Source organism: Mastacembelus armatus, chromosome 23, assembly GCF_900324485.2.
Source record: "Mastacembelus armatus chromosome 23, fMasArm1.2, whole genome shotgun sequence".
In the NCBI taxonomy this organism is placed as follows: Eukaryota; Metazoa; Chordata; class Actinopteri; order Synbranchiformes; family Mastacembelidae; genus Mastacembelus; species Mastacembelus armatus.
The window spans coordinates 7,566,973-7,592,658 of NC_046655.1; the positions used below are offsets into that span (position 1 = coordinate 7,566,973).

The following is a 25,686-nucleotide window of genomic DNA, read 5'->3' on the forward strand; positions in this document are numbered from 1 at the left end:
GCCAGCGTCGCTTTAACTTGGCTTATGGGTTATGCTAATCACAAATCTGTGAAGGATCACAGAAATCCAAACAGCCTGACATTTTTGATTATCATTCCACATTGGACAACAAAGGCAGCAAAGGACGAAGAAGACACAAAACTTTAAATATATTACATTCATGCACTTATTAGAATGAGAGTTTAGAAACGCGTGCAGTAACCTCTGAAAAACCAGAATGATGACAGTTTCATTCAAGCATTAAGCTGCTACTCCTAATTCACAGTTGCAGCAATCATGAGTCTTTCTCACTAAGTGCCTGGAGGTTCAGATCACATAAGCAGCTACAAGTCACCTCTGTCACGCTCTTACCGCTCGCATCAATATGGTCTGATAACTCACTGTCTCTGTGCTAAAAGCTTGAATGGCATGTATGTAATGTAATGTCGAAACTCACTCCCACAGTGTAAAATGTCATCATATAAGACGTGTTTGTTCCATATGTTATGATGCTGAAGAAATGAAAAGGTGGTTAATCTAAGTGCTGGCATGCAAGTGTATGAGTGTGTGAGTATTTATGTTCCTCATATCAAGTGGTTTCTGCATCTAGACTGAAGTTTTTAATCCAGATTCCATCCTTTTTTTTTTTTTTTTTGTTTCCACATAGCATTAAAAACACCAGCATATGGGAGAGCAATGAGCCTGAATGATGGGTCAAACACAGTTGCTGTCTCAGTGGCTTTGGATGATTGTCAATAAAGTTAAATCAACCACAGATGGGTGTCAACTTTGATCTCATATTCTTCCAGGAGCTGATGGAAGCCATTTTGAAAGGTTGCTCAAGCTGCGATGCAGGCGTCTTCTACACATGTGGATTTTGCGCCGCCTGGCCCAAGTTATTGTGATAACCCGCCGACTGGGCTCTTGTTTTTAATGTCAGTATTAATCGTCAATCACCAGCTATTCTTTTTCTTTATCCGAGGGATACATATTTATGAAGTCTGGTGCGTTTGTGTGAACATTTGCAACTGATTATGCACACTCTTCTCACTCCAAACTTGGACTCCAGATGTCCAGCTGTAAGAAGCAGAAAGTCAGTCATTATTCAGCTCCCAGAGTCCTTGTTCCTTCAGGAATAGGGTGTTTGTTTGCATTTTAACAATCAATTACAGTAACACACCTCATTCTGATAATAAAGAGATTTTTCTGTGATGAATAGACATCGGTTCATGTCTATTACCCATCCAGACAGAGTGATTCAAACGGCCAAACACAAAGTCTACCTTCTTTGACAGTTGGACCAATAAAAGCTTGAATGTTTTGATCAGACAGCCTCAAACAATCCTTTACTTGGAGAAAAAAAAAAAGATTTACCATAATGCTATTAATCATGTGAGGGCGTCAGGGTTCAGCTGGTGTCATGGTCAGCTTCAAAAGGCCTTACTTATTAACTTCTACTCATTCCGCGTGGACTTGTGTGTAAAAATCTTTGAAGATTTGATCAGGTACAGGTGCCGGTACTTGCTGTTCAAAGCGACACCTCAGCTCTTTCGGTTGGCCATTAAAGTTGACACGAAGGCCAGTGTGGGCCAGTTTTTGCATTTCTATCAGAATCTCAGTCTGCTAAGGAATAAGCTCATTAGGAATAATTACAGATGTTCTGTCCTGCAGTCATTTCACCTTTTACCTCAGCTTCTGCAAAAGTTTTACTCAGTAACATATAACAAATGTGGTTAGCACAAAGCTTATGATAAGAGGGGAGTTAATGATACAGGTGTACCAGACTGCTGAAAGTGTTGGAATCAAGCCATTATCAGTGTGTTAAAGGAGTAGTTCAAAAAATTGAGAAATAAGCTTATTCACCTTCTTGCCAAGATAGATAAGAAGTTCAGTATGACTTTTATAAATGCACTATAAATTTATCTGGGCCAATGAAGTTATGTACCCGACCATTTCTGCAGGTTCCTTGGTTTTTGTACTAAATAGACAAATACTGCATAACATATTATTTAGTGAGTGTTAGAATACTGCTAAGAGGACGGAGGCTAGTTGTTTCAGTTTCTATACTATGTTAAATAACTTCCATATATTATGATTGATCTTCTAATCTAAGGTGTGTCAAGAGTATTTCCCAAAATAACAGACTGTTACTACTAAAGCAGGAAATGTATTCAGGACAAAGACTTACAATGCTTGTTTTTTCTGCAGTGTGAGAAAGAAGACACTGATGCTTGCAGTGGGATTGTTTTCTGGATGTGAGTGTTTTGTGTGTGCGCCATGGAACGCCAGACACAGAGATGCATGTTTGTTTGGGGCCAGATTCCCTCTTTTCCCGACGAAGAAGGATTAGGCTTGTCGGTTCCCTTCGCCACTACACACTCCAGCAATCAGGCAGGCTGCCAAACAAACAGATGAAGTCAACAGAGAGATGTTTCCTTGCGTCTTGCGAGACAGATGCAACAGATGCAACACTGACACCAACGCTTGACACGGTGTGACACAGTGTGACAGCCTACTGTGTCTACACAGTCGGCTCCACTTTGACTTATTTTGAAGGAGGAGGGAGTGGGGGATGACACTGTGCACATGATCACACACGAGATAATGTTTGTCAGCAACAACGGCAGTGTCACTATGTAAGAGAGAGAAAGGCAGACAACAGGGGTTGATTTCACGGTGCAGTCGTGTTGCATGTACAGTCTTCAAAAGATTTCCATATGTGGAGGGAACCTTGCAGTCAGTTTTTCGAGGTGCAGGCTTTGATTTGCTCTCTGCATGATTCAATCTCAGAGGTGAACTGTGGCCATTATATGCTGCAAGGTCAAAATCCAATTACTTAAATGCAATTTTATCCATGTTATTTTCTTACAGGCCCCATCTCTCAAATATATCTCCATATTGCCACCCAGATAGGCAGGCTGAAAGCACTGCATGCTGGTTAACGGAGTTCTTGGCTTTGAGCAGCTCTAGAGGAATGAGCGAGAGAGTATCTGTATCCAGGTAATTACAGTCTGAGGGGCCACAGAGGTCCTCTGTGATTACACATCAGCCCTGTAATAGATTCAACACTTATAGACGGAGAGAGCTGCATTCCTTACCTTTCCATTGCAAAGGCAGGGGATGGGTGGGTGAGAGCAGGCAAGGTGGGGCAGGGTAGGTAGGTATATCTGCAAGATGGATTACGTGGGGTTTGCCGAGTTCAACATTGACACAGATTCATCGTAAATCATTATGCCAGGGACCCGGAGTGATTTCTGCATTAGGAGCAGAAAATGGAGTTCATCCAGTCAATGAGGGAGGGCATATTTCACATCAATCACCTCCACACTCTCATGTTACCAAGGCTTAAATCTCACTTATACTGCTACCAATAAGGTTCAATGAATATGATGGCAATCAGCAAGCTACTGCACTAACAATACCTTACTGACTACACAGAGGACACAGCATGGATCTCTGTTGTCTTTCATTTAAGTGAATTACATATACATTGAAATGGAGAAAAGTATAAGATGATTAAGGCACTAAAGACTTTGCTGAGATTATGATTCTGTTGTATAGCTATACTGTAGGTTTTCAAACTTCTAGCAATTCAATATTGACAATAAACGGAGATGATCATGAAGTGCCGTGACTGTGTCATATACATTTGCTTTACATATTAAGTGAGCTATGCATAAACAAGCATGTGATCCTTTGTTTTCCAAAAAGAAATCATCAACTTTACTTATGTTTGAGATCAGTTAGACCCCAGAGAGGTTTACCTCCCCAGTTCTTCCATACCTTAAACTTATTATAAAACTTCAATAACAGCAATCCTAACAGACACTGTGGACGTGGTGCTTAGAAGGTAATATAATCATCAATCACAGATATGGAGCATATAAAAACCCATTGTTTTTAACCATGGTTTATGGCTGGATCCCAAAAAGAAGTAAAACGACATTCTCCATAGAAAGCATGTCATCAATTTGAAATTATGTTTATAAGCCACTGTAATAAAATTGGCAAAAGTCATAAAGTATCAAGCTCTTAAAACTGTGCTGTCAAAGAGGACCCAGGGTCTCCAAGATCCAAATATTGTGGTTAATAAATCATATTGCAACTATTTAGCCACTAAACGCCAGTAGAAAAACGAGGATTCATTGAATGTCATTTTGAATGATCACCATTAATGGCTTTATTTGTGACTGAATTAAAAAAAAGTATACCTTTCATTTATTACAACTTTAACACCTCTTTTTTATTTAAAATTTTCAATCACAGCAGTTTTACAAAACAAACAAAAAAAAATCTACACAAGGTCCATCTTTAATGTTTCTCAAGCTTTCCATTACAGTTTGCCCTGTCACGTGGCTTTCACGTGATGACAATAAACCCATCTCCATGGCAACGAAGCAATTACTTACTTGGGAAGGAAACTTTGGGAAATTAAACATGTTTTCCCCAGTTTTAATTGAACCCGCATGTGATGTTTTCGCCCCAACGTATATCTGTGATATTCCAGTCACTAAAGTTCGACGATTAACGACAGTATATTTAATTAATTTGACGCATTTTGTTTTCCAACTTTTATTTTTAAGGAGGAACTTGAGTTCAGTTCTCTGCCGCCGAGGGAAGCGAAGGGAGAGAAAGAGGCTTCACTGACTCTGGAGCAGGAATCCGGATATGATGAAAGTGTTTGAGACGCAACTATCCTCAGCAAAATACCGCCACTGAGCGTCGAAGGCGTCGAGAGGATTTTAATGGTTTTTTTAAATTTATATATATATATACGGCAACATCCTCTGGACCAAGTGGGACTGGGACAAACTGGAAACTAAAGTTACCTAAAAGTTTTTTGGACGCGTAAGTTTGTTTGTTTTGTTTTTTTTCTTCCTGACGTCTCCGGGGGAACGAGTTGGAGGAAGGAAGGAAAGATGTGGATAAGTCAGATTTGAGGCGAGAGAGTTGTCATGTTTGAAAGGTAAGTTAACTAATAGCTATGCTCTGTAAACAGTGTGTGTTTTAGCTGTGGACGGCACTAAGCGTCCGTCTGGTGAAGAGAAGAGGAGCGTGTGAACAGATGCAGGCTGCACAGCAGGTTTGTGCGTAAAAAGCGAAAGAAGGGAAATTTCCACTAAGTTTTACTGGAGCTCGACGTCATTTTCTCGGTGTGTGTGTGTAAGCAGACGGCTTGCTCAGGTTGATAATGAGCTGTACGGTGTGTTGCTTTGTGTCTTCAAGTCTGTGCTTATGATGAGGCATTGGTCTTCACAGCGCTGAGGGCTGAGGAAAGGGAGGAACTTCTGCTCTGTGTGCGTGTGTGTCTCCAAAAAGACGACTGTCTCATGTCCAAGGACACCGATCTTCCTCCGGATGGGCTGGCAGGGCCAGGAAAGGGCCCTAAGCAAGAGACAAGTCCCCTGCTATCAGCCTCGCAAGGTAAGGGCCCTCAGGTCAGACCAGAAAATCATTAGCATAGAGAATAAAAGTTACACTTAGGTAGCAAAACTGGGGTGTGGGACACCATAAGGGGGTCACAGATCCTTCAGCAAGATGCAGCTGAACTAATATTTCATAAAGTCCTATGGTGGGGTCAGACAGTGAGAGAGGACATACCCCCTAAAGTGTAAACGTGCCCATCTCTCCTCTGGTTCGCATCTAACAGCGTGTTTATGTTCTAACTGGGGTTGTCACCCTAATTCCCTAAAAATGCCATCTGTGATTGCAAACCTTTAAGGATCTCATCTATATAAAACATGGCTGATGTGAACATGGAGTTCTCTTCTGTGAATGTTTATGGAGTGTTTCTTTTTTTTTTTTTCCTTCATGCTGCCAGTGCACCAGCAATGAAACTGAGCTATAAAAATAAGTGACATGTTTCATCAAGAACACGCGTTGACTGTATTGCCAGTCATCAAAGAAAAAAGCTTAAAAAGCAAATATGGAAAATTAACCAATGAATGCGGTAACAGATTACTGGTGCATATCAGCATTTATCAGTCTGCTTGGGACAATATCAGCCTTGTCTTCTTAAATTATATTCATATGACTTTTAGTATACATCAGTATCTGTGCCCCAGTGTTAAGCCTTGATAATGTTTTTGCTTTTTTCCTCAGTAAAGTCTGACGAAACGCCTTGGTGACTATTAACAGCAACCACAGCCAATTATAGTTTTTAATTAACTTTCTAGTTGCCCCTAAGATTATCACATGTAAAATAAGCTTACCCCCGCACCCCTTTTTCATTTTTCTTCAAACAAGCAATGAACCGTTAACCATCCTATTTATACCAAGCATCATTATGGCACTGTCAAAAAATAGCAAAGTAGGACAAAGTAAGCAATCACTGCAGCTGCTGGATTGCGAATGGATTTTCGCTGGACCTTCAAAGGCACTTGCAGTTAAGACTGGATTTCCCTTCTCAGGGGGCTGTGGATGTACTGAGAATAGACCAATTTATTTCTAACTGTGATCACTAAATGCTGCGATGCATCACTCACTACTGCTGCTAACGCAACTGCCACTACCATACATCAGCTCCAAGGTGAGATATGTGCCATATCTATCTAGAGCTGCTAGCCTGCGTCCATCTGTTCCAGTCGCCCCATCTATCACTGCTTACAAACAGACTGTTGTAGCACTGCAACAAATGCATCAAGCTCTGGGCAGTGTTGTCTTTAGATTAATCATTTTTTCTTTATGGTTCACCACAGGAGTGAATCAAATTACAATAGGTTAGTGAAAAAACTTGTAGGCCATGAGAAAAACTGGGCTATGAGGAGGCATCTGGCACCAAACCAGTGAATAAAGTCGTTGTGGAATGTTTAGTTACTGAACAAAGCAGCAGTGTGCAATGAGCAAAGCATCTACGAGCCTTAAAGTCAATAGACCAGAATCCAAAGCTTAGAGATATAAGTGAAACTGTCTCTTGTTTTTGCGCAGCTATCAGGCCTAGAGTTTTTGCCTGCATACTTTTTCCAATTTAGATGAATGCAGCCTTTATGGCAGTAAAAAGAAGCTTGGCAGGTAGAGCACACCCGGGAGCAGAAAGAGAGAAAATGAGATCCAGAGCTCTGGCAAGGCCTCTACCTGAACCGCCCCACTATGTTGTGCAACCATTTGCCAGCGGCCTGTGCTTTTTCTGGCAGGAATAGGCAGAGCGGCCTCTGCACCTCTGGCTCGTCGAGCTGTCCCTGATATTTCGTCCACTGTGGTTGACCCTGCAGTAAAAGTTTACATCTGTGTTTGGAGACATGGCAGTAATCCACATTAATTTAGACTTGTAATAGGATAACATTAAATTAAACAACTGAAGCTCTATGTGATACTTGTCCACGGAATAGTTTGCTGTTCAACTTTGTGTGCCACCGGAATTTCTTTCCTCAACCATGTTTAACAGTAGATGCTTGTGACCCTAGATGCTTGTGACAGCGAATCATCAGGAAGAACACCGTCTCCCAGGAAACCATCCAGTGAGGGACAAAGTCATGTGACAGAGGAGAAGCCTAATTATTGCGAGCCTGTAACAAGTAAGTTTTAACGACCTGGGAAAACTGTGGGCGGACAGCAAGATATCTTAGTGTTACTTTTAATGATAAACAACAATGAGCCGTTTAATTGGAGAGTGAAAATGATTAACATATTTTGCTTGCATAGTCAGATAGTTAAGCCTAACTGCAGTGGGTGTTTAGCAATGTTTTATTTAACATTTAGGTTGTTATAATATCTTTTTTTTTTTTTTTTTTATGAACATGAACTTCTGTTAAGAATAGTTTTTGTTATGACAGTCAGATTGTACATGCAAAAGTCAGGGTCAGTTGGCCAACTAAAATATTAGCTTCAATGTTTCCAATTAAAATAATGGATTAAAATAGAGAAGATAGCACCAAGGTCTTTTGGCAAGTGAGTGGTGGTATGCGTGCTCTTAAGTTCTGCCATAATGATCGGGGCTTGGCTCATTTCTACATTTGTGCTTTTTCCAACCCTCAGTCCTGTGTTTTGGAAATGGGGAAATCCTGTTTTTGGTCCTGGCATTGACTGACTCAGTGCACTTACTACCCTATACCAAACATTTACCTACTGGAGAAGAATTGTACCAGCTGCTAGAGGCAGTTTTCTGTTTAATAACACAACATTGTGGGAGTATGTTATATACCATCGTAGCAGTAACATATGTTTTAGATTATAAAATTATGGTTGGCTTGTATCTGTATCCTGCAATCTGATTTTATATCTCAGGGAAAGTTGGAAGTTGTAACTCTGAAAGAGAAGTTTTACAAAACAAGTATTTAGCACTGAATTGCTTTTGTTGTTAGCATATTAGAACTTCAGCAAAATGACTTGATACTGAGCTGTGGATTGCACATCACAAAAGGAAACAGACTAAAAGCTTTCTCTGTGTGTTTTATTGTTCCTAACAAGAGTGAGATGTGTCAGCAAAGGCTAATAGCTGACTGCTTCCATCCATTTAAGTGCCAAGCTGTAATAAGGATTGTGTTTGTATTTGACACAATAGTTCTTTTGTTTCCAGGTTGTTAACTTTTTCAGGGTGCCTTTTTCTGCCTTTCTTGGTATTAAGCTTAATGACTTGCCAGTGGCTTGTTTACTGAAGTAGTGAGGAAAAGAGATTCAGTTGCAAAAAAAAAAAAAAAAAAAAAAAAAAGATTTTCTGTCAAGAGGTCTTTCTAGCTTGGCAGGTGTGTGGAGTATTGCACTTCTGGAGGGAGGCATGCTTTTCTTTCATCTCAGCAGATAAGCCCCTGTGACAACAGTTTTGCGTTGTAATTGATGTCACCTCCCCCCTCTCCCCCAACATCCACAACAGTCGCTCGATCTCTCTCACACATACACACACAGACTCTGGTAAGAGGAGTTTTGAGGGAAGAAGATCTGCTACTTCTCTTTTGAGTTACAAGAACATAAAATAGTCATATAAAGACAAAACCCCAAATTCATGATATGATAATCTTTGTAAAAGTTTTATGTACCAGTGTCTGTTTGTGGTTGAATCAAAGTTAGAAATTCTTGTATTTAGCGCAGCTCAAGTTAACCTATTTTTGTGTCATAAATCCGAGCAGTCTCACTGTGGTTTTGTTTGTGAGGTGACCAATCAGATTGCTCTGTTGGCAGGGGTAATTGAGACCCATTCTCACTACAGAAACAGGAAATCAATAAGAAATAATCTGCCTGCCTACATCCTGGGCCTCACTGTTTTTTTTTGTTTTTTTTGTTTGTTTTTTTTCCTCCCCCCACCCGCTGTCCGGTGTAAAGCCTGTGTGCAGTATGTGGAAGATGACTTTTCACAACAAGAGGAAGCTTATTATAATGTTGTACTAACAGCAGAGATCCTATTTCAGTTATGATAACTTTGTTTTGACAGGTTGTCTTTTTACCCAGTGAGTCCCCTTAAAACAGAAAAGTAAACATGGCAGCGGTTCTGTAATAATTCAAAACTGTTTTTCATGGAGCACAGAAAACAGTGTTCAGGACTAACTTGATTTAACCATGCAGCTACAAAGAAATAATCATCAGACATGTGACCTAAAAAGCTGAAAATTGTTTGAGTGATTTGAAAAATAAAAAGTGTGGTTGTTCCTAGGACCGCCAACCACTGTGAGACCCAAAAGTATAAGTCTGCTCTTCCTGTAAAGCTGTCGCCAGCGAACAGTTCCTCTGTGGTGCTGCCATCCTGGGGGAGGAGGGAGAATCTTGTGGGGGAGACAGACATTCCTCAAGAGACCGTTCCGGGTTTTCAAGCAGCTGATATCTCCTGCAAACAGGGCCTTAGCTGTCCAGCCCCTGCCTCGAAATAAATTGCTACCACCCAGCACCAGTTTTAGGAGTTTAATCGTCACATTATTCACCGGATTGTCAAATACTTTTTAAAATGACTTCTGCGGTTGATAAAGATGACCTTACTAGCTTCAGAAGAACAGGTCTGTTTTTTTATCTTATGGAAATTCTGTAGTGAGAAAAGAAGGTCAAATAACATGACTTTCTCTTTTTTTTTAAAGGAAGACATTAGCCTGTCTTTTGTGTGAATCTGTGATTGGGCTTTGTAGTGGCACACCTTCAAGGTTATTACCTGTGTGCAGAACTGACCTTTTGGAAGTGAATTTCTGACCCCTAATAAATGCACTAAAAAGGACTGTGTAATGGGAGAAGGTTTTTTTTTTTTCTTTCTGCACCCATTTTGCATGAAAATATTCCTTGAGAGTGCAACAATTAAGATTTGTATACGAAACTAGAAAGTGTTATGATAGGAGGCAGAGTTAGGCTTAGATAAAGGGCAAATGTCTAATTGCACTGGATGTTGAATCTATTTTCTGACTGTCACACTTTGCTTTATGGATGTTCCAAAGTTACTTAAGCACTTTAAGACTTTTTAACCCAGGATGTTTTTTTAGCTATAGCAACTGCATGATGATTGTTGTTATGCAAGATTCATATCTTTATTGTAATCCCCAGAGCCCTGTCTCTGCAGAAATAATGTGTCTAAAGCATAGACCTATTATAAACTGAACCATAATTTTCAAGTGATTACTTACCAGTGGGTCATGGAATCAAAAACTGTATAAATAGGGTGAAATGCTAGTGTAAGGGTTGATTAAAATGGCCATTGTAATTCTACCTCTGTTGTAATTATTTTCTCATTGTCTTGGTGCAGATAGATTTCATATGGGAAATTTCAAGTGTGTTAATTAGCATATTTTACCCGAAGTGCCCGAGCCTATTCACTGTTAATTTTTTTTTGAAGATATTCAAAATACTTAAGCCAAATGATTAGATATGCATACCTCAATTCATGGGCTGAAGTCTTTTAAGTGCTTATGTTAGATATGAAGCAAAATATATGGATTTTGATTGTGGAGGAAGAGTTTTTTTTTTTTTTTTTTTTTTTCCTACAGCGCAAAGAATTTGGATATTCAAAATAATCTTTTGATGTTGTTTTAAAACCAGTTGACCTTTGTGTCTAACTGGTCATTGTACAGTGTATATCTGGAATAGTGGAGGAAATAGTCAAATCTTTGTCTTTAATGACAGTGTCAGTTTTGGAGTGTAGCGGTACTTATGAAATGTCCCTAAAAGAAAAGTCCTGCACCCAAAATGTGGGTGTGATGAAGTACACACATATCAGCAACATGTAGAAGAATGCTCAACTTGGCTCATGTTTACAGCCTCCTGAACTGATGCCACATAAACCAGTGTCAGTGTCTTAAACAAGCCACTCAGAGAAGGAGAGAGAAAAAAAAGTATCAGTTCAAATGAGAGCAGTGCAAGGGGGATTACTTGGCCTCTAACAGGGTTTTGGCTCCAACATTAAGGTTAAAACCCTTTTCTATTACTGATATCTCTGCTGATGTTGCCCCCAGCAGCCCAGACCCCCTTGAGCTTCCAGCTCCTTGCCCCCTTCATGTTTGCAGGTTCAGTGCCTCTCTGCTAGGTCATTCTGTCAGGCCCCCTGATCAGTGGAGGGTGACCGGAGACCAGGGAATGGCTCCCGTCCAGACACACAGACAGCCTTAGCCGACACAGGCCCCAGCTAGTGCAGTACAACCCCGCCCTCTCCTCTCTTTGAGGCTAGAGCTAAAATCGATACAGGCATCTCTGTGTTTAAAAAGGCACTCAAAGGCAGACGAGCACCTCTGTCCCAAAGGTTGATCTCTCAGCTTAAGACTTTGATTGGCATCCCGAAGGTGCGAGGCACTGACCCACAGCTGTCCCATTAGTAGAGGGTTAATGCTGAGATTGATACTGAGCAAATAAAGGAACTAGGTGTGGGGGTATTTTGATAGACTGCCTATCCCCTCTCTGACCCAGAGGTGGACCTGTATTTTGGCTTTTAGGTAGTGGTAGCACCTACTGCTACTGATCAGATCTCAATCTTTGACTCCACTAGTGGCCATGCTAGTGTATCTGCCTTAAATGCACACCGGATTTATTTGGTACATGTGGTTGTCTGCTGTTATACACATGTATTCCTTTGTGCATATGTGCACAAGTACGAATTTCACATGTTGAATGTCTGCGTGTCTGCCGCTGAATTTCAAACAAGTGAGTTTCCTGTGGAACTTTTACTTCAGCAAGAAGATTTTGAAGCTGGTGGAAGATTTGAGTCATGGATGTAACTGAAACTGAAAATACCCCTGTTCCCCTCCTTCCCTTCCACCTTTCTTCCCCTCCCTTTCACTCCTGCTCTGTTGCTCAGTTTTTGTTTTGAGTCATCAGAGAGGAGAGGGTGGAGCACGTTTTTAGAGTATGGAGCCTGGCAGCTCCCTCAGGCCTGCTCTGAGTCACGTCATAATTGATCTTTCTAGAAATTGTGGTAGCTAACTGTGTAAAGCCTAAATCCGTGACAGATGTGAAGCTTTTTAAAGATAGTGCAGTCGCAAATTCTGCTGTTTTTATACTACACTCTCCCCTCTTGGTTGGTAAGAAACAGATGAGAGAGCTTAATGCAGTAACAGGCCTGTACAAATTCATCTAAGAAATGAGGAGAGGGAAAGAATAAGGCACCATGTAGTGTCTCTCGTAGCCGCTAGGTTGAAAAGCTGTGAACTCTCCTTGATGCCTTGTATTCCTCTACATTAGCACGACTCAAATTATCACCATGCCAAATTCTACACAACAGTGGGGGAAACTAGAGACGTCTGTGGCTGAAGCTTAGACCAAGGGGGCGGGGGGTGGTTTGAGTGTGAATGACTTCCTCTCAACGTGATTCATGTAAGAGAAAATGGCATCTCATTGGGAGTTTCAATGATTTAGATAGCAGTCAGACATATTAATCTGGGAAAATGTTCCGTTTTGAAATCAAAGGATAATTGATGAGGACCCCCCCCCCCCTCCTCCTCCACACACACACACACACACACACACACACACGCACACACACACGCACACACAGTCCCACCTCCCATTCCTAGCACCTTAACCAGCCTCATGCACTGAGTACACTAAGAGGTTCATGTCATCAAATCAAGCTCTTGTCTTTCGAGTTGCCTGTGCTACTGTACAATGTAATTAAGCAGAACAAGGTCCGAGGGGGTTATTTTTTACACTCAATCAGCAGCAAAATTTGAAATTAGCAAATCCCTGATGCCTTACTTCATTTTTTGTTGGGTGGAGGGGCTGACACTATTGGTGGTGGTGGTGGGGGTGGAAGTAATATAAGTGCTGTCCTCAAGTGTCACTTCCCCTTCAGAAGGTTGGAGGAGCCAAATTTGAATGACTGTCAGAGAATAATTAAAACAGGGAGGCAAATAAGTGTCATCACTAAAAATGAGCTAAGCAATATTGACGGATCGTCCTGAAACTGTATAGAAAAACAGACAAAAATGTGATGTTTCCTGCTTAAATGAGATGCTACACAATATGATCAGCCTTGACAGGGGAAGACAGCTAATAGAGTTCGGTTGCAGGGTAGCATAACACACCCACACATCTACACACACAGACACAGCATGTCACTTTTGCTGATGAGAATCCAATATCAGAGCAGGTAATTTAGCTATCCTTAGCGGCCATCATCATCATCATCATCATCATTTTATCTTGGATAAATACAAAACACTATGGGTGTATGTTAACTGACAGGGCCAGGATTGCTGTTGATGTCCAGAGTCACTTTTTTCTCATATCTGTTGGAACAAGTGACATTTCTGTTAGCTTGTGCCAGGTCGCCATCCACTCTGTAAACGCCGAAGACAAGACCACTGTCTTTGCACGGCACCCACATCTTTCCAGTACAGGAGCCTTAATTTTCTAATCACATGGATGCTAGCGGTTGAGATTGCCAATTTGCTCTCATTTTACACTTCTGATACCTGCATTATGTTGATACTGATCATAGATTTTATTTGTATAGCTGAGACACTTGTCACTTGTCTGTTCCTTACAAGGCGTCCTTCCAGACAATAAAGAAAGTCCTTGTCCTGGAGTTTGGAAGGTCAAACGGTAAATGAGGCTTTGATACGCCCAAGGAAAATTTCAATCAGAACCTTTTGTAATAACATTCATTGTACTTTTTTCTCCTCTCTCTGTGTCCCTCTCACTTTCTATGCAGTATAATTCCCCTGGTTTTGTGTCTATAAATATGGACAGGGAAGATGTATAATGTCTAATGAGAAAATATATCCCTTTGGATTGAAAGGCAGGGGCTGTTCCACGCACTGCTGTTTGTTAGGAGGAGAGATGATACCTCAGGCTGTTTTGGCAGAGAGAGGAGGAGGAGGGGGCGGTGGTGGTAAGAGGAGTCTGGCTAGGTCATTGCACATTTACAAATTAGCATTTCAATCATGCAGGTACATGGCCAACCGAGCAGAAAATATACATGTTTTTCTAATACAAGGCACAAAAAGATAAACAAAACACTCACTGTGTTAGTAGAATTAGCATTTCACACATAACTGCTGCTATGTATTCTGCCCATTTCTGTTTGGAATAACTCTTAACTAAAAATAAAGGTGCCTCTTCGGCTCTTATATTCCATTCAGTGTTAACTCCCAAACTTGTAGCATCGTGTAAAAATGGCTATTAGGAGAAGAATACAAGATCTGGATTGTGGTGTTTATTTGGCTGACATGATGTGACATTTGAATAACTGTATGCTCTCTATGATGGGCATTCTAATAAGCCTAGGCAAACACCTTCATCTTCTCCCTCTGTCTCTCTCTCAGGGGCATTAATATTAAAAAGCACTGAGTTTTAGAAACATAGCGCTTGTGTGGTTGTTTAGTCCTCTCCCTGCGACGCTCAGCCTTGCGGTGTGCAAATGAGAAACTCCACACTGCCCTGTTTGACCTCTGTGTTACAGTTTCATGTTCTTAACTATTTTAGAATTCTTGTTTATACAGCTCTATTTCAGTTGACATGCATGCATGCATATTTCCTCTTGCTAGGTCTGCGTGTGTGTGTGTGTGTGTGTGTGTGTGTGTGTGTGTGTGTGTGTGATCCAATAGGCTTGTGACATATGTACTCCTTTTTCTTCTTTATTCTGTCTTTTGGGTGCAATTTCCAGCTCCCTCCTGTAGGACCTGTTTTCTGTGACAAAAACGGAGGTGTTTATACACTCAGTTTTACATACAGAGTACTCCCCCGCACAGCTCTGGCGCAGCTCCTGTGCTCTCCAGACACTCTGGTGCACGGTCCCTGTGTGGCGCAGCCACTGAAGACTCAGTGACAAATGGCAATTATATTTGTGTGTTCTTCATGAATCCATCAAACACTGGCCTTTTAAAAAATGCTCCCCAGATATTTGAGGCTGTCAGCTACTGGTAGCTGGGACCAAATTGGGATGCTGCTTAGACAGTCAAGAACCACTCACCCCCTAGTTTCCCTTGTGATGTGTGTGACAGCGTGTGTAGGGGAATACCATGTTTTATTCAACTACAAATGTACACTCTCAACAGTTGTTGATGTGCTAGAAATAGGGCGGTTACAAGTCCAATTTGAAGTGTGTGGATGTGTGTGTGTGTGTGGATGTGTGTGTGTCCGTCCAGTTTTTCCTGCGAAAACATGGTGTTTTAATGCAACCTGTCAGGCTGTGTGCATTCAGTTATCTCAAGACACCTACCGATTTCTACAAACTTGTGGCAACCACACAACTTGTATGATTTTTTAAAAAACTTGCTGGGAGTTGTATTCAATTTTTGATGCTGATTGTGTTTTCTGCTGTGTTATAGGAACAATACAGTCACAGTACTTCAGTGTTTCTCAATCAGGATTTATTCATTTATTAACACGTAAATCACTTCAATACTCAGATGTAGAATCAAGCATCATTATGTTATATTGATATTATGAATTCAAATCTTGTGAACGCTAGTGAAATCTCATAGAAGTTGCATGTATACATTGTTTGTAATATAGGAAGATTTGACAAGAGGGTTTGACCAATGCTATTTTTTTGAGTCTATATTGTATGAAGTTACAGTGCATGCTGAACATCCAGTTAGACATAACATAGTGCTATATAATTTTCTTTCACTACATGTACAGTGAAAGGTTTTAAATCTTCTATTTACCAGCATAGCACAATTCCAACAAGACTTACTGTATTCCTGCTTTTTCTCATTATGTCTTCATTTGTCTCGTGGTGACTGTACAAGTCTGTCATTGCCATGTTTGACATTATCATCATTATCATGATCAATGATTATGAATATTACTCCACTGTGCCCATTCATCTTAGTCCCTGTGTTCATCAGGATAGAAATAACGACTGAAACTCTGTAAAGACCATCCAAGAACCTGCCACTGAAGCGCGGTACTGTGCAGACTTGAACCACTTTTTAAGGCTTTGCCATGTGTCAGAAACCTGACTCGCCGCTTATGTACTCAGGGTTTTACGTGGTGGTTTCTTAATAACTATTTATACTTTGCTAAATTGAAAGCTTGACTTCCTCAGAAGGAAAGGTAATTATGCCTCCCAGTCTACTTTGGCCTATTTGTGCATGGATGTGTGTGTTAGTCCATGTGGCTAGTTTGCTTAAACTAAATAGGAAAAATGGCTGTTGTTACGCAAAATACTGTGATTGATTGACATGCTTAGGAAAAGTCATTATCTAGATATGGTTTTTCTGTGTTGTATTGACTTTATAGTACCCAAGAAACCACATGAATTAACTTATTATTACTGTTCTGTTTTTGCTGTTAGTGTGCTGTGTGTGTGTGTATTATAGGGGCTTTACAGAGTTTGGCCAGGTTAATCATTAGCTACAGACAGGAATTTCCCCCATCAACTCCAAATATGTGACTACTGTACTTCTGAGAAATCAACATTCAAAAACATCAGCAGCATGAATAAAATGGCGTGCTTCTGATTTAATTCCTGAATGTGTCCATTGTTAATTGTTTGGCTAAAGGTGGAAACAGGACAGTTATAAATTATAAAGTCTTATTTCTTGTTAGTTTGTTCTTTGAAATACGGTAAATCACATCCCATTATTGAGCTTGCTTTTGTGACCTGTTTTGTGATTATTGGTAAATAAAACAATTAGTTAGTTGACTCACTTATAACTGACTCACGAAAAACCATGTAGTGTATTGTGATAATATTCCTACAGATTAGAAAATAATTTAGAAAGAAACCCTTTTCAAACTTCCTTATGGTAAGGCAGAATTTATTCTTGCCTATATCACTAATGACCACTGTGCTGACATGTAGGAGACCCAGCATGTTTGTGTTTGCTTAACTCTATGATAATAGTTGTACCTGCTTAAAGATATGAAAAATGCAAGGCACATGTTATTAAAAATGAATAAAAAACATAGCAATTTGCTTTATCAGGGGTAAAACTGAAGAACAACAGATACAGCCTGTTCTGAGCCTCCTTGTTAGCAAGCTTTAGTCTCTCCCCACATTGTCATGGGCAGGCTGCAAGGCATTTGTCTTCTGGAGAAACTCCATCAACCTGGTCTTAAATCACTGCATAATGAATTCTATCGTGTGCTACCCAGTTGTCTAATTCAAATTGCATGGAATCCTGATCCCTAAAGTCTATATTTGTTTATCGAAGCAGCATGGAGAAATCTGAATGAAGAGAAGCCAAAACCCAGTGTGTGTATTTAATTGCTTTGTTTTACATCCACATTCACGTCCGGCCTCTCCCAGGGTGATGTGTTGTTAAAAAGGCGCGAGGCCTGATTCCCACACTCTCTCGCTCTCTTGTTAACTGTAATTGCACTTGTTGGTGAGCTGACAGCAAGAAAATAGAGATGGAAAGAAACTACCAGCATCACATTAAGGTTCTATGTTTGTATCTAATTTGGAAAATTTGTTGATATTTTTTTTTTTTTGGGGACAGTTGCAAACCACTTAAACAGACATGAAGTTTTTTTTTTTTTTTTTATTTCAGCTGACACATACGTCAGAATTTAGAATTGGGATATACACTATATTTTCAATGTATATAAAGAAAATACAGAAGAGAATATGAAATATGTTTCGAACAGACAAACTCAAAAGAGATGAATAATTCACAAAATCTCAAGCTAACCATGCACTGTTGGCGCGTGCACCTGCGTGGTGGCTCTGATGTGGAGGGAAGGTAATGTAGGAGTAAGTCCCAGTAGAGCTGAATGTGCATGTGTTCCCCTCAAGAAAATGCCATCTCCTTTGCTCACTCACATTCTTCACCTTCTTTCTTATCAGACAGGTCGCTGTCTCCTGACTTTCTGTGGCTGTCACACACACATTTAGAAAGAGTAGCTGGGGCCATCTCTGAGCTTTCAGAGAAAAGGAGATCATTACAGTTGCAGACAGCAGCTATTTTGTATATGCACAGTATCATAGGGGCTCTTTTTCTTTTTACTGCATTAATCTCTCTATCTCACACTGTCTTAACTCACCTGGGTACTGCTCTCACAAGGTTCCTATATCTCTTTGCTTCTTCCTGTCATTCCAGGTTGAAGTGTTTGCCATATGATCGATATTATCATGTTAGGAAATGGTGGCAAGGTTTGCTGAGAATGATTTTAGCTGAGAATGGTGTGTCTCTGTTACCGTGTTCGATTTGTAAGTACTGAATGTCACAAGTTACAACAGAGAGTACAGACGGAGTTCATTAAAAAAAAGTTATGGTGTTATCAAACGTTGAACGGGATCTACAACTCTTTGTCTTCCATAAAAAATAGACACTGTGAATACTAAGTAAGGTATTAAAGTTAAATCACTGGTTCTTTGTAATGTTCTTGTATTTTAGTGTTTGGTAGTGTTTTGTCCTCTGCACATAAAAACAGGAGTAAAAGTAAAATCTTTTCTTCATATTTCCCTCCAGTTCAACCTCAGTCTGAGAACGTTTCCCTGGAGCCTGCCAAAGACCAAAATGGCTTTCACCACAACAGCACTGACACACCCACGCTGAGTAACGGCACTGGCGTCCACCCTGGAATCGGCGGGGCGACAGCCACACGCACATGCTCCTGCGGTGCCAGCATCAGCGCGGGTGCCATGGGTGGATCAGGCCATGGCACCAGAGCCTCAGCAACAGAGCAGCCCAGGAGGCAGCCGTCCACACCTGTGTCGCAAAGGATGCAGAGGAAATTGAGGTCCAGCCTGTCAGTCAACAGTGATAGCAGCAGACGCAGCAAAGGCAGTTCCAGTGGGTCCCAGAAACCTCCTTTACCAGAGGGTAAGTATCCACACACAAGGTAATAATGACAATAAGCAGCTCAGATTTACTCACACAGACACTAACTTTTCTAACGCTAGCTTGCTTCTGTTCTTTTCTTTCTGCATCCCAGTTTCTGTTGGTCATAAATTCATTCCTTACAGGTCAGTCTTTACAAATTGGTAGATTTAAATAGTTAAAAAATATAGAATTAGTCTAATTAATCAAAATAAAACTGCTCAAATGCAGTTGTATTATGTCGTTTTGTCTGATCCTTTAGACAAAAAAACTTGATCATCATCCCTAATAAGTAGTCACACAGGGAAATGAGAACACCATCAAAGCGAGTTCTTTGTTGAAGGGGCTATTCTTCAGAGGCACTCCTGAAATATTACCTTATAAGATATTGATAATAAATTCTTACCTTTTCTCACCTTTTAGTGATGGGAGTGCATGAGCTCTCATATTTATCACTCCCGTCAAGCAAATGACATCTTATCCTGCTCCTGTGGCTTTTATTTTCTTTAACAACATTCAGAGAGTCCGTTTGCCATGCGGGGAAGCCATCACTTTGTCAGGTGCAAGGCCGAGGTGAGTCCAGTAATGAAGGCGGTTGGCTGGTCCTTTTCCATCGGGGAGATAGGTGTGACCGTCTAACGAGGCCTGAGAGCACGGGGTGCCTATTAAAAGTCGTGACCAGCCTTCTTTGGGCCTCTCATGGCCCCTCACACCTTTCTGGGCCCTTTCTGCCTCTGCCTACATCCCGTCAGCACTACTCTGGCCCTCATTAACAGGGCCCTGTTGCATCCCTCATCCACTCTGTGGTTGTGCATGGGTTTGTGGACAGGCATATGTTGTCTATTCTTTAGTAGCTTATACAGTAATTGGATTTAGACATCTTTTTTTTTAAAGCTGAAGTGCATTTCTTGCTTATTCATCCAACACAAAGCTTTTTCTGCTTTGTCTTTTTACATGGGCTTGGACTCCAAGCTTGAAATAAGTGTTAGATTGAGTTGCAAACAAAAGAAGAAGAAGCACACAACACCTTGCGAGTAAAGGTGGGATCCATCCACCAGACAAGTATTGTTTTCAACATCTTAATTGGTAAATAGCAGAAGAGAGAGGGTGAAAAAAAAAAAACAAAACAACAGCTCAACAAGTCTGTCTCATTATGGATCTTGTGTGTTGCAGATGCGCGAGCTCTCAGAATCAATATGCTCGCTCTTAACTATTTATTTCCCTCCGGAAGACAGCCAGGCTGTTGTGTCTAAATGTTTACACGGATTAACATAATCTGTTTGCCTGTGAAATTAACCTCCTAAACAGCCCCCCGAACGCTGGAAATAAAAGGCATAAGCTAGCAGGAGTTAGCTCTGGGGATTCTGCTGCTCTCTGTGTTTCTTGGCACATGCCGTTGGCACCGTAGCCAATCTGTGATAACACCACAGCTTCTGAGGAGTCATTTACCACACAGCTTTTGTTCAACAGGGTGGGCTGGCTTGACTCTTGTCATCCAGTTACTGTTTTTGTTAATTGTGTGTAATCAGTTAAGCTTTCCAAGCTGCTTTAGCCTCATTTAGAGATTTAGGCTCAAGGCTGCAAGTACTAAGCTACTGTATAAACCTAAATGTATTTGTGTGAGACTGTAGGCTCTAGTTGTTTAGCTTTGACTTTTCGCTGTCATACATTATAAACACAACTGCTTTAAAGTGCATGTGGTAGACCTCCACTATCCAGCCCACATCCTCTGCCCTCTACCCATGTGTGCCTTCTGTGTAGTCCCATGGCCACCAAGGCTTTGTCTGATCAATCTCACTCTCTTCATCTCTGTCTATCTTGCCCTCTCTCTCCCTCTTTTGTGAGTTTGAATGTTTTGCACAGCTTGCCGCTCTGAGGCCCATCCAGCTTGTTTTGTGTCATGCCGCTCCCTTCTTTTTGATGTTAGCTTTCCAGATGTCTCAGACTATTTCCTCAGAGGCGCTGGACGCTGTTTTCGGGCCTGCAAACTCTGGGCTTCATCGCCGCTTTCTGACATTAAACAGGAACAGTGTCACTGTGTGCTGGGTTGCCTGTCTGTTGGTTGGTTTCACTCTCTCTCTGTCTCTCTCTGTTTTCATGGCAGTGTGCCTTGCATCCAGTTCTCTTGTGTACAGTATACGACCCCCCCCCCCCCCCCCCCCCCCCCTTCATTCCCCTCCTCCTTGCTGGCTTCTCTAAGATCCAGACTAATCGCTGGTGCTGAATTATACATCCAAGTGAATAGCTGAGATGGCCGGCCGTTAGGCTTAATGCCTATGTAGTGCATTTATATCACAGTCTACTGTTGCATTCTGAATGCTGGAATGTCTATAGCCTCTGGGTCCTTCAAAGTTTGTTAGGATGAACTTTGAGGTTTTTGTGCATGCAGTTGTGGTCATTTTGTAGCACTCAAATGGCAGTACACTACAGCGGATGCTAGTATATTATGTGTTATGAGCTTAGTTATCCTAGCATAAAACAAATCCACAATCTGCCCAAGAGCAATGTACTGCATGTCCACACCAGATGTTCAATAGCAAGAGATTTTTTTTTTGCATGCGTTTCCCATCATTGCCAGTGTTATGCTCTCAGATAAGGATAATAAGATGCATTCAAACTTCAGGCACCCTCTCAGACACACACGTACACACACACTTGCTCGTTTCATGTTCCCGTCTCTATCTTGTTTGTATCACAGTCAGCTAGTGCTTCTGGTCAGCTCTGCAGCCCTGAGCACCTCAAAAATAGGAAAAAAATTCCCTTCTACTTTGATTAATCAAACATGAGCATCCAGCGGTCCTCAGCTTGCTTTCCCATGCCATCCTCCACACTCTCCTCCTTTCACTTTCCCTCTAACCCAATCAGTAACAGCTCCTTCTGACAGCTCAAGATGGGCTGATGAAAGTTATGCAAATTTGCTCTGTTTGCAATGCTATTTTGCTGCATCCATCCACAACGTGTCTTTTTAACACTCCAAAGCAGTGGCGCTGTGGTGGTCTTGGTTCAAAAAGGAGATGGCTGCAAGGAATGTCTGCCAGGTGCACTTGCCCAATGATAATGGTATGATTTAGTGACTTGGCCATAACTACAGAAGTTGTAGTGTGGAGCAGCGTGATGAATGACACCATATAGTGGGTGTTCATCTCATATTTATGTTGTCTGTGAGCTATGAATAAACAATCACTGTTCTTTATTTAATCTCCCCTTGTGCAATAACATCTGATTTTTATGTGCTTCTTTGTATCCTGCAACTCACTTTAGAGATTTATTCCAAATTAAACATTTTACCATTGAGAAAACATTACTGGAGCTCTGAGGTAATCTTTTCGAATAAGAACAGGTAAATTAAGTCTTCGATTAAATTACTGTATGAAACACTTCTATATTTGAAGAAAACTCTAAGCTTAAATTTCATGCATTTATATTTTGATAAGTGTAAAACGTTACTTATGGTATTTTAGTACTGCTATGTAATACTTATCAGTGAAAGATTCCAAGTAAAATTTTACATTTGTCTTTTTTCATTATTTATTCCAACCACCATAGTAGCATTTTAATGAAACATCTGTCTAATGCATCCATTCAGAAACAGCTATGTGATGGTTAATGTGCACATTGGTAATTTAAACGGGAACTCTTTATTGCTGTGAAACAACAAGCCAATAAAGAGGCTCTGTGAGGAGGTTAAATGTTAATCAGAGGTGTGAGCATTGCCAGAATTAATCCACCTATTTGCCAGGGAAAGACTGCTGGACTTTGCTAATCATCTTTGTGTGATCAGCCTAGCAGTTTGCATGATAATGCCACAATTATTTAACAGTCTGTTAATCAAAACTGCAGGAGAGAAATTTATTTCTTTGAATTTTGAATTTCTCTTATTCTCTTTAGCCCACCTGCCTAGTTAGCCCTCACCCTTTTGCCACATACAGTACCTACTCTGTTACAGCTGTGCATACAAGTCCCCTTTCATTCATTTATTCTGCACTGCTTTTACTAACAAGCACTAATTTCGGTGAAACTCTAATATATTTACATGTTAACAGATATTTTAGTTTGTATGTTTGTGCTTTATTCTGTCTTATTTAAATTTATTCACGTTTATTTCCTTTTACAACTTGTCACCCTGGCTGGTCTATGGACCCAGACTGCTGCGTCCACTGCATCCTGGCCTGCCTGTTCTGTGAGTTCCTGACACTTTGCAACATGGTGGTGGCGCAGGCCTCGTGCGGCGCGTGCACGTCAGAGGCTTGCTGCTGCTGCTGCTGTGCTGACGACATGGGCGACGACTGCAACTGCCCCTGTGACATGGACTGTGGCATCATGGATGCCTGCTGTGAGTCCTCAGATTGCCTGGAAATCTGTATGGAGTGCTGCGGCATCTGCTTCCCCACATAGGGACGCCTGCAGGTGTGGGCCAGGGTGCCTCTGTGGACGATAACTGGACCCTGGGAGAAAATATTGAAGGAAACTACTGCTGCTGTCACTTTAAATTCAGCAACAGACAGAGGGAACAAATATATGTGTGTGTGTGTGTGTGCGTGTGTGTGATGGTCAGTGTATGTGGATGTTCTTTTTTTTTTAATGTGTGATAACAGGTGTGTGTGTGTGTGTGGAGTAGTATAGCATGTTGAGTAAAGCATACTTTGAAAGATTTATTTTGACACTGGGCTTCTCCATCATAACCAGCTCAGCAGGGAAGTAAATTCTTATATACAGTATGATCATGTCAGTTAGCTCTTCAGTGTATAGCAAGTTGTTTCAGTTAGGTATTCTATCTTTTCCAAAAAGTATTATCATAGACTTTTAAGATTTTATTGTTATTTCAGGTATGCTGTTTAATTGTATCATGCCTTATTAGTCACTTTGGTGACCAACACGTTGCCTACACTAAACAAAATGATAACATTTATTCTGTTTTCATTTTCAAAACTTGTGTTTTGTCGATGCTCGGAAACTGAAGTTGCAGTCTTAGTACTGTACGACACTGTAAAAGGTTTATGTGACAGTTCATGTTCTTAGTTGCATACTGAATTTTTGCAACACAGATGTTCATCGCATAATCCACTGTAGCACTGTAGAACAGCTGAAACTGGTGAAATATCAAAGGTGAATCAGGACATCGCATCATCTCCTATTTCCTATTTTTAAAGTTGAAATGACCTATTATTACCAAAAAAAAAAAAACTGCAGGAAAAATTTAGATAAAGTCATAACATTTTTTACTAAATCTTACAAAGTACTGGAAGGTCTTTTATGCGTCGGAGTCTCATCTCACATTTCCTGATTTGGCACTAGGTGAAGCGTTGGCTTTACAGGAAATGCTGCACATATATAGAGTTTTAATACAAACAGTTCTGACCAGCTCACTGTATAATTTACTGCAACATTAAGTTAAACAATGTGTACAGCTTATGTCTTTATTTAGAATAGAGCCCTACTCCAATGTTAGCCATTAATGATTGTCAGCTGAATATGGTACAAGTCTTTTCTGTGATCATTTTACTTACGTTCTGTGTAAGTATGACTTGTTGAACTGCACTCTGTTCATGAGGGATGTGATAAGGAATTAAATAATGGTGACCCTGGTTGCCATATAAGCGGATTTCGGGTATCAAGCCCAGTGACTACAAAAAAGGAATCATGAACTGTCATGTTGAAATGGTAAACTAATGCAGGGTAAAGGCAGTTTTTCTTCTTTTTTTTTTTTCCTTTCTTAATTCTGTGTATCTCAAGATGAGGGTTGTAGTGAATCACCAGTGGAGTCATTTTCTTGTCTTGGAGATCCGCTTTGATGTTGTTGAAGTGATGATACTTAATGCTGGCCCTCATTAGCACTGCTTGCTAAATGGTAACCAAAAAAAAAAAAGTCCCTTCCTAACACCAACAAAGATAAGGCGCTGTCATGTACAGCGTGCCTTAATGGTGCACTGTTATTGTGTATAAGGGGGCCGTACGGGCACCTCTGCAGCAGATAATGAGCAGAAAGTAAACCTCATTTTCATGTTTATGATTAACTCAAGCCACAAGTTTCTCACAGGCTAAACAGTGTCAAGAAAACACTATATAGATAATGTGAAGAGCTTATCTAAAAGAAACCATGTATACATGTAGCTACACTAGTTGTCCTCTTCTGCTAAAGTGCAGTTTTTTATTCTGTGCCTTCATTTTTATCTTGATGCAAAAATTCTTAACTTGGAGTTCACAACTCATTTTAATTGTTTTGTATATCAACTTCTCAAAGAGAACAGATTTTTAAAAATAAAACATTAATGAAAATGAATGATTGTTTTGTATATATATATATTTTTGAAACTACCTTTCATTGCCATCATTTCTATATCATCCAGTTGTAGACTAGCACCAGTGCAGCTGATAAATTAAGTCTGAGTTTCATGATCTGCAACCTTTCGCTTCTTTCCTTTTACTGCTCTGTGTTCCCCTTCCCTTTGGTCCTGTCTCTATTGGAGAGGGTGCTCACCTGGTAGCAGCATTAGCACTAACATGGAAACATGGCCAACAACACTTGAGGAGGTCATCAAGGAGCAGGGACCTCCTGCTGTCTGGAACAGCAGTCTGACCTTCAGATGATACCACC

At 40.7% G+C, this 25,686-nt stretch overlaps 1 protein-coding gene across 3 annotated transcripts; it reads left to right on the forward strand.

Moving 5' to 3' along the window:
* Window positions 1–4,557: 4,557 nt before the first annotated feature.
* mdfic (MyoD family inhibitor domain containing) lies at window positions 4,558–25,371 on the forward strand. Of its 3 annotated transcripts, none has more exons than XM_026327294.1 (5): window positions 4,558–4,945; window positions 5,239–5,403; window positions 7,383–7,493; window positions 18,741–19,094; window positions 19,612–21,234. In XM_026327294.1, the coding sequence occupies exons 2-5, from the start codon at window positions 5,310–5,312 to the stop codon at window positions 19,728–19,730; spliced, it is 678 nt and encodes a 225-aa protein (XP_026183079.1). In that variant the 5' UTR covers window positions 4,558–4,945; window positions 5,239–5,309; the 3' UTR covers window positions 19,731–21,234. The 3 variants fall into 3 exon arrangements, with proteins under 3 accessions (XP_026183079.1, XP_026183078.1, XP_026183077.1); XM_026327293.1 differs by lacking the exon at window positions 19,612–21,234 and adding an exon at window positions 23,236–25,371 and having other exon boundaries at window positions 4,561–4,945; window positions 5,206–5,403; XM_026327292.1 differs by lacking the exon at window positions 19,612–21,234 and adding an exon at window positions 23,236–25,371 and having other exon boundaries at window positions 4,563–4,945.
* The last annotated feature ends 315 nt before the right edge of the window (window positions 25,372–25,686 follow it).